Below are 17,132 nucleotides of genomic sequence, written 5' to 3'. Positions count from 1 at the left end.
CTCTCCGCCGGCCTCTCGGGGCTCCTGGCCCGCCTGTCATGGCTGCTGCTGGTACTGGCTCTCGGTGGCTGTGTAGAAGTCGTCCAGCACGCTCTGGATGTACTCGAAGGTGGGCCGCTCCTCGGGGCGGTTCTTCCAGCAGCGCGTCATGATGTTGTAGAGCTCCTCGGGGCAGTGCTCAGGTCGGGGCATCCTGTATCCACGCTCCAGTGCCCGGATCACCTCGGGGTTTGACATCCCTGAAAAGGAGTGATTGGATTAAAAAGGGAGGACTGGGGAAACAGGAGCCTGTAGGAGCTGGGGAGCCGAGCCCTGCCCACCGTGAAAGGCAGTTACTCCCTCTCCCAGTCTTCATGCAGCTACTATGTGGGCCTGGGACCTGGTTCTGACCAATAGGAGCTGAGGGAGAAGTCTGCTGGGAGATTTCCAGGAAAAGTTTTCTCCCTGATTAAGAGAGGCTCTGGGGGACACACCCATCCTTCCTGTGGACACTGAGACCATGAAGCAATCCTTGGAGCTATACCAACCATCTGACCACGTGCGGAAGATAATCACAGAGAAACTAATGCAGAGTCCTAGCAGCTATTAAACCACTGTGCTGGGGGACCAGCAGCTGGCGTCATGGCTATGTCGCTGCTCTCCCATGTAGCTTTCCTTACCGGGGTAAGGGATACGGCCGTAGGTGACAATCTCCATCAACAGGATACCGAAAGACCAGACATCTGACTTGATGGTGAAGGAGCCAAAGTTGATGGCTTCAGGAGCTGTCCACTTGATGGGGAACTTGGCCCCTGCGGGATTGGACAGAGCAAGAGTCAGGGAGCAGCCAGGGCTCTGCTTGGGTGTGGGACAGCACAGGGGCAACAGCTGCCAACATCTGCAATTTCCCCACAGTGTGGCTGCCCTGTGGAAGCAAGGGTTACCCTGGGAACCAATGGCCCTACTATTTCCATTTTAAGGCCAAGTAATATTCCATTGTGTGAATGTATCACATCATTTTGTTTAGCCATTCATCAGCTGATGGACATTAACTTACATGATTTCCACTTTTTTGGCTATTACAAATAACGCTGCTATGAACACTTGTATGTGAGATTTGTCTATTTTTCATTTCATAAACATGGAACCACCTAGTATCGATTCTTTTTGTCTGAGTTATTTCATTTTGATACTAGGTTCATGAGAGTCATCCACTTTGTGGCCTGTAGTATTAGTCTGTGCCTTCGCGCTGCGTGGTCGTGCCTTGTGTGACTACACCACAATTGACAGATCCATCCTACTGCTTCCAGACATTTCGATGCTTCCCAGGTTTTGTCTGTTAGGCATAAAGTTGCTCTTACCCCTAATTTCAGCAAGTATTTGCCTAATTATGTCTACAAGCAATCAGTCTGGTCTGAAATGTCCCTCTGAAAGTCACTACGTCAGGACACTGTTCAGAAGGACCTGCTGGGCTTCCTAGCGCACAGCTAGTACTAGGCTAGACCTTAGGCTGTTACCAATTGCCCTCATAGGTACCAACTCTCAACACTCACAACCCATCCGGGGGTCACCATGAGCCTGCTGGCAGTGTTCCCTACCTTCCCGAGCTGTGTACTCATTGTCCTCAATGACTCGTGCCAGGCCGAAGTCAGCAATCTTACACACCAGGGATGCGGAGACCAAGATGTTGGCAGCTCGGAGGTCTCGGTGAATGTAATTCCTCTGCTCGATGAAGGCCATGCCTTCTGCAATCTACACCCAAAACAGAGACACACCCCCTTATCCTCAGGCCTGCCCCAGTCCAGAGTGGTCCCCCCAAGAACAGGAGTGTCCAGGTGGGAGAAAATGGGAAAACATCTACCCCTGCTCCCCTCTTTTGTCAGAAGGGTGCTGAGTTCAAGTTCATAGGATGGTATTTCCGTCTGCCCATCCAGCTTGGGGGGATTCTCGAGGCCTGAGTCACTTCGGAGGCTTCTCTAGAGACTTAGGCTTTCCAGAGAGCACCTTGAAATGTTCTCAAAGCAAAAGCAATGGATTCTTTCTCCAGAATCTATGCGTGTGCATGTGTGCATGTGCGTGTGCACATAAACACACAGCAGGGCACTCGAAGGGCTTTTCCTCTCCAGATCCTTTCTGGGGACAGCCTAGATTCATGTCATATTCTGCCATAGCTCTTCTATCTTCTTCATTCCCAAGCCTGGGTAGGGGAAATTCATTTATTCTTGCAAAATAACTCTGCGTGCCTTGTGGGTATCAGACACGTTAGTTGAACAGACGGTGAGCCTGGCAGAGCCCCTGCAGGTGGTGATAAGGACCATGAGGAAAGGATCAAGCGGATAACAGGACATGGAGCGTAGAGGGTGTTGGATTGGGTCGTCAGGGAAGCCTGCTCTCAGGAAGTGACTCTTTAGGAAAAAGTCTGCCTGATGGTAGTAATAAGTGTGCCAATCAAGTATGTTCCAGGCAGAGATATCAGGAAAAAGGCCTGGAGCCAGGAATGACCTGGAGTGTTCTTGCAACAACTCAGAGGCCAGCAGTGGAGCAGAAGGTGCCAAGCGGGGAGGGGTTGAAGTTGAGAGGGAGGCCACCAACCCCGAATGACCTGTAGCCAGGAAAGGAGACTTGTATTCCGAGTGTGGCAAGATCTGAGAGGACTTGAGCAGGAGTGTAACATGACCTGATAGGCATGTTAAGACCATGATGGCTGCCAAGAGGAGGAGAGTCTGTGTGGTGGACGTCCACTGCGATGGAGGCCCTGGAAGCCTCTCATAGGTATACATGGGATTATGCTTTAGAAACATTTAAAAAGTTGGGCCCAGCAGTTGGCGTAATGACTATGTCTCTGGACTCCCATGTAGTCGACTGCAGTTTGAATCCTGGACCCAGTAGCTTAAACTCACGCTGGGCGTGTGTGTGCGTGCCCAAGATCCCAAGAAGAGAATAGAGGAGAAGGGACTGTGGTGTGGCCATCCCCCTGGGGGGGTAATTTCTCACTTTCTGTCTCTCTGTCTCTCTCTGTCTTTCTGGCGAGTGCATGTACCCTATAGCAAAAATAATACTCTCAAAAAAAAAAAACCATTTGAAAAGTTTATTCATGGAGCCAGCAGGTGGTCCAATGGTTAAAGTGCTGGACTCCTGCACAGTTCAAGTCCTGGACCTGGTGGCTTAAAACTCATGCCAGGTGTATGTGTGTGTGTGTGTGTGTGTGTGTGTGTATGTGTGTGTGTGTGTGTCCAAACTCCTGAGAGGAGAATGGAGGGGAAGGGATTGCACTGTGGCCATCTCCACTGGGGAGTAATTTCTCACTTTCTGTTTCTCTCTGTGTGTCTCTCTGGCAAGTACATGTGCCCTATAACAAAAATCTCTTTTAAAAAGTGTATATTTATTTATTTCTTCCATGAGAGAGAGAGACAGGCACCCACAACAGGATCTTCATAGCACGATCCAACCCGTCTCAGCCAACCTGGACTACGGGTGTGGACACGCATGCCCCAGACTGTTTGGGGTGGGGTGGGGAGGTCCCAGGATGTGGACTCCGGGCTTCTCCTGTGTGAGTCTAGTTGCATGACTACCACCTGAGACATTTTTATTTATAAAGAGTTGGGCAAAAGAGGTTTAAGATTAACTCTCAGATACCCAGAAACCAGCACATAGCAGTTTACAAACTGGCCTTTGAGCCCTTTGAGGCAGGAATGATTCAGAGGAGGAGACATGACTTCCAGATCACAAGGCTAGGAATATTCTGAAAATCAGTCTCAAATCAGTCTGCAGATCCCTGAAATTCTGCCCCAAGCTGCTGCAGTGCTCTGCAATGGGATACTATTTTCTGAGATTATTTGGGAGATTGTGTGTGTGTGTGAGTGCACATGCGTGTGTGTGCAGAGGGGCAGGAATTGACTAGATAAACCAAACCAAGGTGCCAACAGAAGGCTGCTGGTTTGAGGCAAGTGGGTGACACACTTACTGGGAGTGGACAGTAGGGGGCACCCAAGGTGGTGGGAACTGAGATACAGACTTGAAAATAAAAACAAAAACAAAAACAGTCTTTCTGATTTAGTTTGGATTAGGGGAATAAAGACATAGGTAGGAGGACCAGCAGTTAGCGTAATGACTGTGTTGCTGGACTCGCATGTAGTCGACCATGGTTCGAGTCCTGGACGCAGTGACTTAAAACTCACATCGGGCACGTGTGTGTGCATGCCCAAGATCCCGAGAGGAGAATGGAGAAGGGATTGCAGTGTGGCCATCCCCCCTGGGGGGTGATTTCTCGCTTTCTGTCCCTCTGTCTCTGTCTGTCTGTCTGGCGAGCGCATGCGCCCTATAGCAAAAACCTCCCCCCCAAAAAAAGACATAGGTAGAAATGTGTGCCAAGTTCCAGGTCTGGTCATGGTAGATCTTGTAGCTTATTTATTATAAGATGATACTTAAACACTTAGACAGCATTTACTGTATGCTTTAGAGTAGGCACTCCACTATCAGCCCTGTTTCCACAAATGAGAACATGAAGGCCCGGAGTGTGAAGCGACTGACCCAGGGTCACTTGCTTGCAAGTTGCAATGCCATGGCTGGAACTCTGAGTGCTTCTATTACTCTACCCAGTCCTTTTGTCTTCCATTTCTTTTTTTCTTTCTTTATTTTTTGGAGAGGTTTTCATTATAGGGCGTGTGTGCTTGCCGGACAGACAGAGAGAGACATAGAGACAGAAAGCGAGAAATCACCCCCCAGGGGGGATGGTCACGCCGCGATCCCTTCTTCTCCATTCTCCTCTCAGGATCTTCGGCACGCATGCACACGCGCCTGTTGTGAGTTTTAAGCCACCGGGTCCGGGATGCGAACCGCAGTCGACTACGTGGGAGTCCAGCGACATAGCCATTACGCTAACTGCTGGTTCCCTGCTTTCCATTTCTTAGGGGAGTAGACCCTTAATGCTGGTGATTGCCTTTTTTTTTTTTTTTTTTTTTTTAATAATTTCCCAGAGGGTTCATGCACTTTCAGGGAGGAGAGGGAGAAAGTGAGAAAGCCCAGCTCATGGAGGACGGTCATGTCGTAATCTCTTCTCCGTTTCTCCCTCCTTTCAAGACTTTGGGCATGCACATATGTCCAGCATATTTCTCATGTTGCTGAATCCAGTATGCAAATTGCATAGTCAGTCATGTGTGCGTGCATGCCCAAGATCCCGAGAGGAGTATGGAGGAGAAGGGATTGCAGTGTGGCCATCCCCCCCTGGGGGGTGATTTCTCACTTTCTGGCCCTCTGTCTCTCTCTGGATCCAGCAGCATGAGAAATATACTGGATATATGTGTCTTCTGTCCCTCTGTCTCTCTCTGTCAGTCTCCTTGACCACTACGTCACAGGTTGGTCCATGGCTTCTTCCTTTTAAAGAAGTATTTCTTTTCTTTATTATTATTATTGTTTTAAAATTTGCATTAGGGCATATGTGCTCACCAGAGAAAGAGAGAGAGAAAGTGAGAAAGCAAGCCACCAGGTCTGGAACTTGAACTGCAGCCAGCTATGTGGGAGTCCAGTACCTTAACTACCATGCCACCTGCTGGCCCCTGGTTTCCATTTCTTAATACTCATTGGGGTATTAAAGTCCAGTGGGGCAGGGACAGCTAATTCAAGAGATGACAGAGGATAATGGCCAAATGGCTCCAGAGTAAGACCAGCTCAGCTTGAGCCCCATAGTTCTGTGATCTCAAGCAAGTTTCCTTTGTCCTCTGTGCCTCGTTTTTCTTCTCTATAAAGTGGAAACTACAAAATAGCCGCCTCCCGAAGGCCATGTGAAGATTAATCCTCTAAGCTTAGAACAGTGTTTGGCACACAATAGATATTTACTTCAGTGATGGCTGTCAAGGTTCTGGCTGGGAAAAGTGGGCTCAGAGAGGTTAGGCAACATACACAAAGCTACACAGGCAGAGCTGGGACAAAAAGCAAAACTCTGGGGCTGGCCCTATAGCACAGTGGCTAAGGGCTGTACATGGAAAGCCAAATTGCAACCTGGGTCCCCAGTTTAAGTTTCACTCCCAGCACCTTTAAGAACATGCTGGGGTGGGGACCAGGAGATGGTGTAATGGTTAAATTGCTGGACTCCCACATGGCCATCTGCAGTTCAAGTCCCAGACCTAGTGACTTGAAGCTCATGCTGTGTGTGTGTGTGTGTGTGTGTGTGTGTGTGTGTGTGTGTGTGTGTGTGTGAGTGCCCAAGATCCCAAGAGGAGAATGGAGGAAAAGGGATTGCAGCATGGTCATCCCCCCTGGGGGGATGATTGTTCACTTTCTGTCTCTCTGTTGAGCACACATACATGCCCTATAACAACACAAACAAACAAATAAAAACATGCTGGGCAAATGTATCCAAAATCCTGATGAGATGGAGGAATGTAGGAAAAAGGATTGTAGTGTGACCACACCCCATTGGTGGATGCTTTCTCTCTCTCACAAGCACATGCGCCAGGCCGTCTGGCAATAAGGAAGCCAAAACGACAATAACAAAAATCTCTACCTGACTCCTAAGCCCTAACATGTTCTTACAGTGTTGCTTCTCAAGGGCTTGTCTACTGAATGACTAATAGGTAAGCTTACTAGACCCAAGTATAAGAACTGGGGGTTGGGAACCAGCAGTTAGCGTAATGGCTATGTCGCTGGACTCCCACGTAGTGGACCGCAGTTCGCGTCCTGGACCCGGTGGCTTAAACTCATGCCAGGCGCGTGCGCATGCGTGCCCAAGATCCTGAGAGGAGAATGGAGGAGAAGGGATTGTGGCATGACCATCCCCCCTGGGGGGGGATTTCCTGCTTTCTGTCTCTATGTCTCTCTCTGTCTGTCTGGCGAGCGCACACACCCTATAGCGAAAACCTCTCCAAAAAAAGAAAAAAGAACTGGGGGTTGATGGGGTAATGTGATTTCATGACCACTTAACAGGGTACCAATGAGGCTGGGAGGGTACCATGAGGCTGGGCATTAGAACCTGGGCTTGCTCTCAAGAGTATCAGAGAATCCCAGAATCAGAGCTAGAAGAACTTGTAGGGATATCTGAGCTTAAGGCTCTTCAAATGGAATCCTACCAATGTCTCAAAGTTTTCTGGGGTGGAAGGAGACCAAAGAAAGGCCAGATATTAGACTCCCAATGCTTCACCCAGAGCAACTTTGTTTTGACCTATTTTATATATTCAGCTACTATATAAAATTTCATTTGACCAATGGAATTTTGGATAAAATATTTTCCAAACTTAAAAACCACACAGGCCAGAAGGTGGTGCAGTGGTAAAACGTGGTGCTCTGTGCAGCAGACTCACATGAAAAGGCTCTTGGTTCTTGTCCAGAAACCTCCCTAAGTATGCTGGGCATGCATGCTCATGGTGCAGGGCTGGCTGGGGTGGGTTACGGCATTGGGACGCTGTTGGGGATGCTGTCTCTGTTTCTCTCTCTCTCTCTCTCTCTTGCTCATGGAATAAATAAACTTTAAAAAGACCAAAAACTTGGAAAGCATAGATGTGGTCCAGTTTTCTCTGACAAATAGGGAGACTGAGACCCCAAACTGATCAAAGCAGTTGGAGACAAGGCTGGGACAGCCTCACACTGCACAAACTGCTTCTCCAGGACTGGAGGCAAAGACCAGTTCCCAGGTGGGCTCCTTCCTGTCCTCTGCTTCTGTGGGTGCAAAGGCCCAGAACTTCCTTCCCTCCCTTGGTTTGTTTTCCCATCTGTGAAATGAGGAGAGTGGCTCTTGCCCCAGTCCATGACCCCTGCCCAGCAAGGCTTCTGTTGGAAGGCACCTGTGCTTGCTGGAGTGAGAAAGGAGACAGAGAGAGAGAGAGAGAGAGAGAGAGAATAAAAAGTGCCTTCATGGGGCAAAATCACGTGCAACCCATTTTCCTCCCTTTCTCCCTCTTGTCGGGATTTTGGGCATGCACGCACATGTGTCCTGAGTGTTTCTCAAGCTGCCAGGCACATGGCACACTCAAACTGCTCTGTTGGCCTTTGTGGGATTCAGCTGCCCTAACCACCATGCCACTGGTTGGCCCTCTGCCAGTTTGGTGGTTTTAAGTTAGCAACAGGCCAGACTATTGTGTCACAAAGGACAGGGCCTTGATTTCCATATGCTTCTGGGATTCCAGGCTCTGAAAGTAGAGCCTTTTGTTCTATCTTGCGGTAGCCGCTGGGCCCCTGGAATTTGCATACACAAATGAGCTCTACCCTTGGCATCTCCAAAAGGCCCAGCTGTAGGCCCTCAACTCCCACCAGGCTGCAAACCACACCCCCATCAAGTCATCCTCTAGGCTCTGGTAGACCAGGCCCAGCTCCCTTGTTTTCCCTTTGGGCTTTTACACGGGCTGTTTCTTCCGTTTGCATACCCTTCCCTTTCTTCATCTGCTGAACTTCTCCTCCTTCAGGCTCAGCCTAGATGCCACTTCCTCTGGAAAGCCTTGTCTGATTGTTCCTGGACCAGGCTAAATGTTCTGGCTGTACACTCCCATAGCACACAAAGGCAAGAGAGAGCAGAAGAGAGGACAGAAGAAAAACACACTTGGGTTGGTGATGAGAGGCGCTGCAGGGGCGAAAGGGATAATAAGAAAGAAAACAGGGCCCCGAGAAGTGTTTCTAGGGCCAGTCCTGTAGCACAGTGGTTAGGGACTGTGCGTTGTCATTGGGTTCCACACAGTCAGCCAGCGGCATGCAAAACATACCAGGCATGTGTGTGTGTGCATGTGTGACCAGAATCCTAATGGGAAGGGGAAATGGGAGAAAACAAGGGAGGAATAACTGTGCCCAGTTTTTTCTTTCTAGTGAGTGCATGTACTTTCTGGCAATTAAAAAACAAAAAACAAAAACAAAAAAACAGTGCCTGGGGCCAGCAGATGGTGTAGCAGTTACATTGTTGGACTCCTGCATGACGGACCACAGTTTGAGTTCGGGACCCAGCAGCCTGAAATTCATGCGGGGTGTGTGTGTGCATGATCAAGATCCTGGGAGGAGAATGGAGGAGGAGGGATTGCAGCATGGTCATCCCTTTAGGGGTTTTCTTACTTTTCCCCTCACTGCCTTTGTGTCTGTCTCTCTCCTCCATATGTGCTCTAAAAACAAAACGAAACAAAACAAAACAAAACAAAAACTGCTTCTGTGATTTGTATGTTATTTACTTTGCTGCGTGTTGCGCTCTTTTGACTTGAGCCAAGACTTCCTAGGTCATTGGTCTCTAAGAGATTCAGCTGTTTAATACCAGTCTTCCCATCTGAACTTTTGAAAAATGTTTATTTATTGGGAAATAGAGAGACACCTTCAACACGGCCTTCCCATCTCAACTCTCTCCCTAGTCCTGCACCTGCTAGGATCATGAGTGTGCCTGGGCAGTTCCAGTGTGTTCAAGTAGACCTGGGAACCAGACCCGAAGCTTTCCCATGGCTTTAGCCCCCGGCAGCAGCACCTCTACTGTCTGCACCGCTGTGCTTGGGCCCAGATGATGAACTCTACGAGGACAGCATATTTCGCATTGTGTTTGCCGCTGTATCCCTCATAACGAGCGCACTAACTTAGGTAAGCTACTTAGCTGCACTGGGCCCCGGTTTCTTCATCTGGATGTAACCTCTCTATGCCTTGATTTCCTATTTTGCAAAATGGGATGGCAGTTACCTCCCTGTGACAATAAACCATGTTCCCTGCAATCCCTACCCTTGCACAGTCCTCTCCCACACTGACTCTGAGCTTTGTGTGACTTTCTTTGGTCAATGGGACATTAGCAAGCGTGATGCAAGCCGAGGCCAAATAAGTGCTGGCACCTCACCATAATGCTGCAAAGAAGCTCTGGTTGGACTACTGAGTGGCGAGGGCCACAGGGAGAATGGTCCTGGAGGATGGACACCACTTCAGACACTCATTATTATCGTATTTTTAAACTTTCTTTGCCAGAGGGCACAAGAACTCACTGGAGAAAGACAGAGAGTGAGAGAGAAAACACTCCCCATGGGGCATAGTCATGCCACAGTCCCTTCTCCTTTCAGGATTTAGGGCACATACACACATGCGCCTGGCATTTCTTTCAAGCCACCAGGTCCAGGACTTGAGCCACACAGTTGGCCATGTGAGATCTAGCCACCCTCACAGCCACCCTACCAGCTGGTCCAATCATTGCTGTCATGGGATGGTTTGACCCGCAAACAGATACCAAAGCTTACCCTCCAAGGTTGGTGTGAAGATGAAATGAGTTAAGTACCTGGAAGGTACATAGGAAAGGATTCTTTCATACTGAGCACTCAGTAAACGTTCACTCTTGCTGTTATTGTGGTACATGGTCAACAACTATTTGTGGAATAAAATTCTGAGATTCTGTCCCCTTCCCACACCCCATCTTCCCATTACGCTCTTACCTGGGCTGAGAAGTCGATGAGTTTTGGCAAGGGCTGCTTGCTTCCTTCCTCACTTTTCAGGAAGTCCAGCAGGCTTCCTATACAGGGCAGGGGGAAGGGACATTTACTACTCTCACTACTTTAGTGTGTGGTTAGAACTATTCACAGTAATGGGTTAAGATAAAATGATTTGTTTACCATGCCTAATATTTGAGAAATAAAATTTGCATTTTTGGGAAATCTTTTATTTTTAAGAGAGATTTTTATTACAGGGAGCATGTGCTCACCAGAGACAGAAAAACAGAAAGCGAGAAAGCATCCCCCAGGGGATGGCCACACCACAATGCCTTCTCCTCCAGTCTCCTCTTGGGATTTTGGGCTTGCACATATGCACCTGCTATGAGTTTCAAGCTGCCAGGTCCTGGACTTGAACCATGGTCGGCCATGTGGTGTAACTATTACGCCATCTGCTGGTCCCAAATGACTTCTTTTTTTTTTTTTTTTTAAATTGTCAGAGGACACAAGTACTCAGCAGAGACAGAAAGCATTCCTCAATGGCATGTGGTCATCCTGAAATCCCTTCATTTCTCTATCCTGTTGGGATTACAGGTGTGCATGCACATGCACCTGGCACCATTTTTTCAAACTGCCGGGGTCAATATTTGAGCCTCGGTGGGCCATATGGATCTGACTCCTTTAATCACTGCACTAAGGAGTCAGTCCTGAAATGGCTTTGTTAAACCAAAACCATGGGCCAGCTGGGGGCATGGTGGTTGAGGTGTCTAGATCCCACATGGCTGACTGCGATTTGAGTCCTGAACTCAGCAGCTCGAGAAGCACACTGAGCAATTTGAGAAATATGTCAGGCACATGTGAGATCCTGAGAGGAGAACAGAAGAGAAGGGATTGTAGCATGGCTATACACTTTGGTGGGGGGGGGATTTCTCGCTTCCTCTCTCTCTCTGTCTCTCTCCAGCAAGTGTACATCCTATAACAAAACAAAAACAACAACAAACTATTTCTTTCATGAGAGGGAGAAAGAGACAAATAGCTATCCCGATGGAGTGTGGCCCAGCAGCAATCCCCCTGCAGCCTCCCAGTCATGGGCATCACATGAGGATGCAGCATATTCAGGTTGACCCAGGACCTGAGTCTGGTCTCTCGTGTGGCTCCAGCATTGATTGCACAGTGGCATCCTAACCCTGGCCTTGAAATGGCTTTTTGATTGCCAAATGTGTTCTCTGACTGAGAAAGGATGACTGGGGTCCTGACTTTATAAAGCTGGCAATAATCGTATATTTAGAAAATGAAAAGGGTTCCTGAGATTTCAAATAACACCAGAAGAGGTTGTGTGAGCTGTTTCTATTTATCTAGAAATGGATAGAAATTGAAAGTGGATGTGAAATGGTGGCCTGAAAATATCCCTGACACTTGAATTCAGAAATCGTGCGTTGTGGCAGGTTGTGTGTGTGAGGGGTCGGGAGGGGCCTGCTATTGGCCTTTTGCCGACTCTCTTTTCCAGAGCAATTGGTCCACACAGGGACACTAGCTGGGAGGGGAGAGTCATCCCTGGCTATTAAGGCTCACGGAGAACTCAGAAGGAGCCCATCAACCACATCTCTCATTGCACAGGAGAGTCCTGGCCTCACTCCCCTCTCCTGGTGGCCCTCTAAAGCTCATCCCATTGGCCCAGCCACGGTAGTGTACAGTGGGAGACGCTGCTACTCACAGGCTGAGGCCATGTGGGAGGCCTGGGTTCGATTCTCAGCTTGCTCTAAAAGCTGGGTGCAGTGGTGCACACCTGTAGCCCTGGTTGCTTAGGGGGCTGAGGCAGGATATAGCAAGACCCTATCTGAAAAAAATTTTTTTAATTAAATTAAATTTGCCCCATTAACCACGTGGGCTGGCCCATTATATTAAGGGGCTCAGGGCAGCTGCAGAGGTGCAGCGGTAACACAACCCTCTGTGATGCTGAAGCCTCGTGGGAAGGTCCTGGGTTTGAGTCCTGAGGTCTCCTTGTACACGCCGGGTGTGCATGCATGTGCCTGAGATTTTGGCTAAAGCATGAAGACCCTGTTGGGTGAGGGGCTCTCTCTCTCTCTCTCTCTCTCATGGAAGAAAGAAAGAAATATTTTGTAAAAGAAGCTCCATGAGCACTTGTCAGAAGAGCTCCTGACCAGATCGGGGCCATCTCAAGGGCAAAGACCACGTCAGAGTCACCCTTGAGTCCGCCGTTGACCAGCGTGGGCCCCAGCCTGCATCCTCAGCCCCCAGACATAGCACCTTTGGCCATGAACTCTGTGATGATGAAGATGGGCTCCTCTGTGACCACGGCATGCAGCTTCACCAGTTTGTCGTGCTGCAGGGTTTTCATCAGGTTGGCCTCTGCCAGGAAGGCCTCCACCGACATGCTCCCTGGCTTCATCGTCTTCACCGCCACCTTGGTGTGCTTGTTGTATGTGGCTGGAAGGGGCCAGGGAGTAGGGAAGGTGGTCAGAACCCACTGGGCCACTCCCACAGCCCAAGAAGACCCTGTTGCAGATCTGCCTGCTCCAGAAAGCTTTCTCTGCCCATCTCTGCCCTTAGAGGGGGACGGGAAGGCCTGGGAGGAGGCCTCCGACAGAGGAGGGTAGGAAGGCTGTCTCCCTACTTTCTAGCTGTGTACACTTGGAGAGTTGCTTAACCTCTCTGAGCCATGGTTTCCTCATCTACAAAGTAGAAATGATGAGCACTCCCTTTGAAAGACTGCATGGATTAAAAAATAATCTCAAAACACCACTCAGATCTCTCTCTCTCTCTCTCTCTCTCACACACACACACACACACACACACACACACCCCACTTTAATCTTAACACTACTCTTGAAATAAACACCAGACTTAGTACAGCCCACAGCCCTGCAGGGCAGATATTGCCGCTCTCTACTTATGGGGAAGGACAGTAAGTGTGGGGCATGCCTTTCTGGTGGCCCACAACGTCCTAGTGCCACGCTGACCACAACAGGTGTGCAGGACAGTTTGTTCATCTGGGGAGCCTGGAACTCTCCGGGCTGCATCTCTCTGCTCTTAATTCTCATCATCCCGAGAGGCAGCTGGTTATCTCAATCTCAAATTTGTAGCTGTCCCAGACTCGTATGAAAAAGGGGATTCCTCTGCCAGGATGCCTGCCTCCCAGAAGGAAGTTTTACCCCATGGACTGGCCTCAAAGGCAAATCGGTGTTTGCAGAGCAGGACGATTTGGTTTGCTATCAGAGGGATTGCTCCTCTGTGGCTGTCATTCAAATCTCCCCTTCCATCCTGGGAAGGGGAGCTTCTCACTTTGCCTTGGGTGTTTCCGGGAGGGAATGGCCTCCCCTCCCTCTCCTCTCCACTCTCTGCCTCTAGGTCCTTACCCATCCAGACTTCCCCAAACTGCCCAGCTCCGAGTTTCTTCTCCATCTTGAGGGACTCCCGGGGGATCTCCCAGGCATCTTTCTCCCACGGCTTCTGGGGCTTGGAGGACACGCAGGGCACTGAGAGCTTCTGGCAGAGCCCGTCACTCCCCTCTGGAAAGAGTCTCTGGTCAGTTGAGGGCAATGAGCTCCAGGTAGCCAGAGGCTTCCCCTGCAGGGCCTCCCCCCTCTGGCCTGTTGCCTCTGGTCACCACTATCAGAGACAGTTCCGAGAGTGGAGCGTGACAAAATGCCACCTCTATAGCGTGCTCCTGCACTCTCCTGAGCAGCAGGCCCAAGCCTTCAGGAGAATCTGAAGCAACTATTCTCCTGGGGAGGCTGGCAAGACTTCAGCAGGCCTCAGAGGCTGCAGGGACCTGTGACGAGGATTTTCCAGAGACAGGGGCATCTCTGTAGGGAGAGACCCTAGGGAAGGACTCACTCTTGTAGTGGGCCACCAGCTCCTGCAGGGTGCTGAAGGTACTTCGCGGGGAGATGTAGAAGCCCCCATTGTCCAGGGTGCGGATCTTGTAATGCTTCACTGCATCTCCTAGTTGGGGGTCGTAGTCTCGCACGGACAAAGAGTAGCTTCCTGCATTGACCAAAGGGAAACCACTCAGAATGGCACCTCGGAGGCCTGTCTCCTTGTATCAGCACCCTGATGCCCCTTCCTGACACCTCCGGAAGGCCCCTGTTGGCACTGCCCTGCCCCTGAGTAAGAGGGGGCTGTGGAGTCAGCCTGCTAACTTAGTCCTTGTCCAGGATCTGCCATGTCCACCTGTGAGGCCTTGAGCAAGCAGCTACGGTGTGTCTTTATGTCTCAGGTTCCTCCTCTGTAAAATGGGAATAGTCACCATGCCTCCCTGACTCATCACAATGCCTGACAAAGGAAGTAATGCTTGTAAAATACTTGGGACATAGACACTCAGGAAATACTGGTATCATCATCGTCTTTATTTTTTTGCTGTTGTTTGCAAGAGCACTTGTGTATGCATGAGGAAGAGTGTATGGGTTTTAAGCTGCCGGGTCTGGGACTCGAACCGCTATTGACTACATGAGAGTCCAGCTATATAACCATCATGCCATCTGCTGGTCCTGCATTATGATTATTCTGACAGCCCAATGCTATGTCATAGGATTTGGGGAAGGTTTAAATCGTTAAATGAATAACAGCTGACCACAGATGCCAGGCCCTGTTCTAAGCACACTCTAAGAATGAACAATGAATGAGAATTAATATTAATTTTAATGAATAATGATATGAATTATATAATTTATTTTAATGAATAATAAATAACCTCACGAGGTAGAGGTTTTATACTATTATTCTCTTCATTTTACAGATGAGGAAACTGAGGCACAGAAAGGCAAAGTCGCTCACCTGCAGCCACACAACTGGTAAGAGGTTCAGCCAGGATTCAAACCCAGGCAGCTGGTTCCAAGGCCCCCTCTTAGCTGTCTGTACCTGTCAAGGTGAGGCTGGTCTGACTGATGCTGGGGTGAGAGTTGAGACAGAATCCAGAAAGCAGCAGGATAGGATCCAAGGGCTCCTGCTGCAAGCGTGATCTAATTGGCTAATCCCCTCCTCCCCACCTGGACCAGGCTCACTTTCCTGCCTCATGTCTGTGATGGTTTCTCTGGATTCTCTGCCCAGGCTGGCAGGCTGGACCATCCCAATCCCATGCTGTCCTGGGCATGGCTGGTGAGGAGAAGCACGGGGCTGTGCATAGCTTTGCCTTATTTCATTTCTTTTCCCCGGGGGTCTTATTGGGTGAGAAGAAATAAAGCCTAAACATTCACAACCAGCCATATTCAGGCTTCGTCAGTTCAGAGAACTAGGGGTCAGGTAAAAGGCCACACACATACTTAAGATCGATGTTTTCAAACAGATTGCTTCTGGGTACTGTGAGGTCACACTTTCTGCAATTTACTCGCTTTATCAGAATCATGCAGTTTTGAAACATAGTCGTAAAAGTGTACTCTGTGTGGGAATTATTTATTTATATTTTAGTTTTCTTTTTTTGAGAGATTTTTGCTGTAGGGTGTGTGCGTGTGCTTTGCTGGAGAGACAGAGAGGCAAAAAGCAAGAAATCACCCCCCAGAGGGAAATGGCCATGCTTCAATCCTTTCTTGTCTATTCTCTTCTCCAGATTTTGGGCACGTGTGTACACATGCTGGTGTGAGTTTTAAGCCACCAGGTCTGGGACTCTAACCACGGTAGATTACAACGTAACCATTTTGTTATCTGCTGGTCCCGAAATCTTTAAAAAGAATTTTTTTTTTTTTTAAGTTTGCCAGAGGAAACTGTGCTTGCCAGAGATAGAAAGCAGCTCCCATGCGGTAGTCACGCTGTGATTCGCTTCATTTCCCCCTCCTTTCGGGACTTTGGGCACGCATTCACAAGTGCCCAGTGTGTTTTTCAAGCTGCCAAGCTCAGGACTTGGATCTCATGGTGGGCAAGGTGGGATCTAGCTGTCTTAATCACTAGGCCACAAGTGCGTGCAACTTAAGTCATGAGAATTCCTACAGTGCTACTGGGGAAAGCAGTCCCGTTGAGGCCAGTTTGAGTTAAGTGATTTGGGGGGCCCTCTCCCTGCCTCCCATGCACCCTACTGCCCAGGTACAAAGCCAGCTCACAGTTTAGGAATTTCAAGCGGCTGCTCACCTGACAGAACTTTCAAAAGCCTCCAAGCAGCATTGTAAGCGGGCCCTCGAGATGCCTGTTTTGGGTGCGTGCCCTCATCCTACCCCATTTCCCTACTGAAGGGAGGGAGGAATCTGACTCGTGGACAAGGTTTGTTGTAATTTTAAAAACACAAGCTAAGATTAAGCTGCAGCAGGATGCTCATTTGTTTTGGGACCTAAACCACATGGGATTACTTCTATTGACCTAAGCTGGTAACTACGGGGGCCGAGAAGGGCCAAGATAGACACAGAACTTCAACCCTCCTGTCTCAGTCTGCAGAAGGAAGGAGAAAAACTGGCAGCCATGGTAGCCTGGTTAAGTTATTCAGCTCTCCCCCTTCCCCAGGACATTTTCTGGTGGTGTCCAGTCATGCCTGGGGCATCCCTGCAGGGCAGCACACAGTAGGGAAGCCTGGGGTCACCTTTGGTGGTTTCGCTGTCCCGGATCATGAAGGAGCCCAGCACGTTGCCAGAAGCCAGGAGGTGGCGCTCTGCATCTTTTCGGCTGATGCCCTTGAAGAACCACCTGGTGGAAAGGGCAGAGGAAACATGTGAATCTGGTGTCATGCAGCTGGGATGTTGTGAAGTGGGGTTCAAATCTAGGCAGTCTAACTGGACCCAAGCTCTTATTTCTTTCTTCATTTTTTTTTTTTTTAGAAAAATTTTTTCCCTAGGGGTACGTGCACTCACCAGG

The 17,132-nt window shown here is 49.2% G+C and overlaps 1 protein-coding gene across 3 annotated transcripts in view; it reads right to left on the bottom strand.

The window, feature by feature from the left end:
* Positions 1 to 17,132, bottom strand: part of HCK (HCK proto-oncogene, Src family tyrosine kinase) — a 45,220-nt gene that overhangs the window by 548 nt on the left and 27,540 nt on the right. For all 3 annotated transcript variants that reach the window (XM_006154734.3, XM_006154735.3, XM_027774276.1), the window contains 8 exons: positions 16,861 to 16,964; positions 14,196 to 14,345; positions 13,715 to 13,867; positions 12,606 to 12,785; positions 10,344 to 10,420; positions 1,578 to 1,731; positions 660 to 791; positions 34 to 239 (listed from right to left, as the gene is read on the bottom strand). In XM_006154734.3, coding sequence (XP_006154796.1) covers positions 37 to 239; positions 660 to 791; positions 1,578 to 1,731; positions 10,344 to 10,420; positions 12,606 to 12,785; positions 13,715 to 13,867; positions 14,196 to 14,345; positions 16,861 to 16,964 — 1,153 coding nt within the window. In that variant the 3' untranslated portion in view covers positions 34 to 36. The remainder of the gene's footprint in view (positions 1 to 33; positions 240 to 659; positions 792 to 1,577; positions 1,732 to 10,343; positions 10,421 to 12,605; positions 12,786 to 13,714; positions 13,868 to 14,195; positions 14,346 to 16,860; positions 16,965 to 17,132) is intronic.

The sequence above is a fragment of the Tupaia chinensis genome, unplaced genomic scaffold (assembly GCF_000334495.1).
Source record: "Tupaia chinensis unplaced genomic scaffold, TupChi_1.0 Scaffold000418_1, whole genome shotgun sequence".
NCBI classification, from domain to species: Eukaryota; Metazoa; Chordata; class Mammalia; order Scandentia; family Tupaiidae; genus Tupaia; species Tupaia belangeri.
This window is presented reverse-complemented; position numbering and strand designations above follow the sequence as displayed.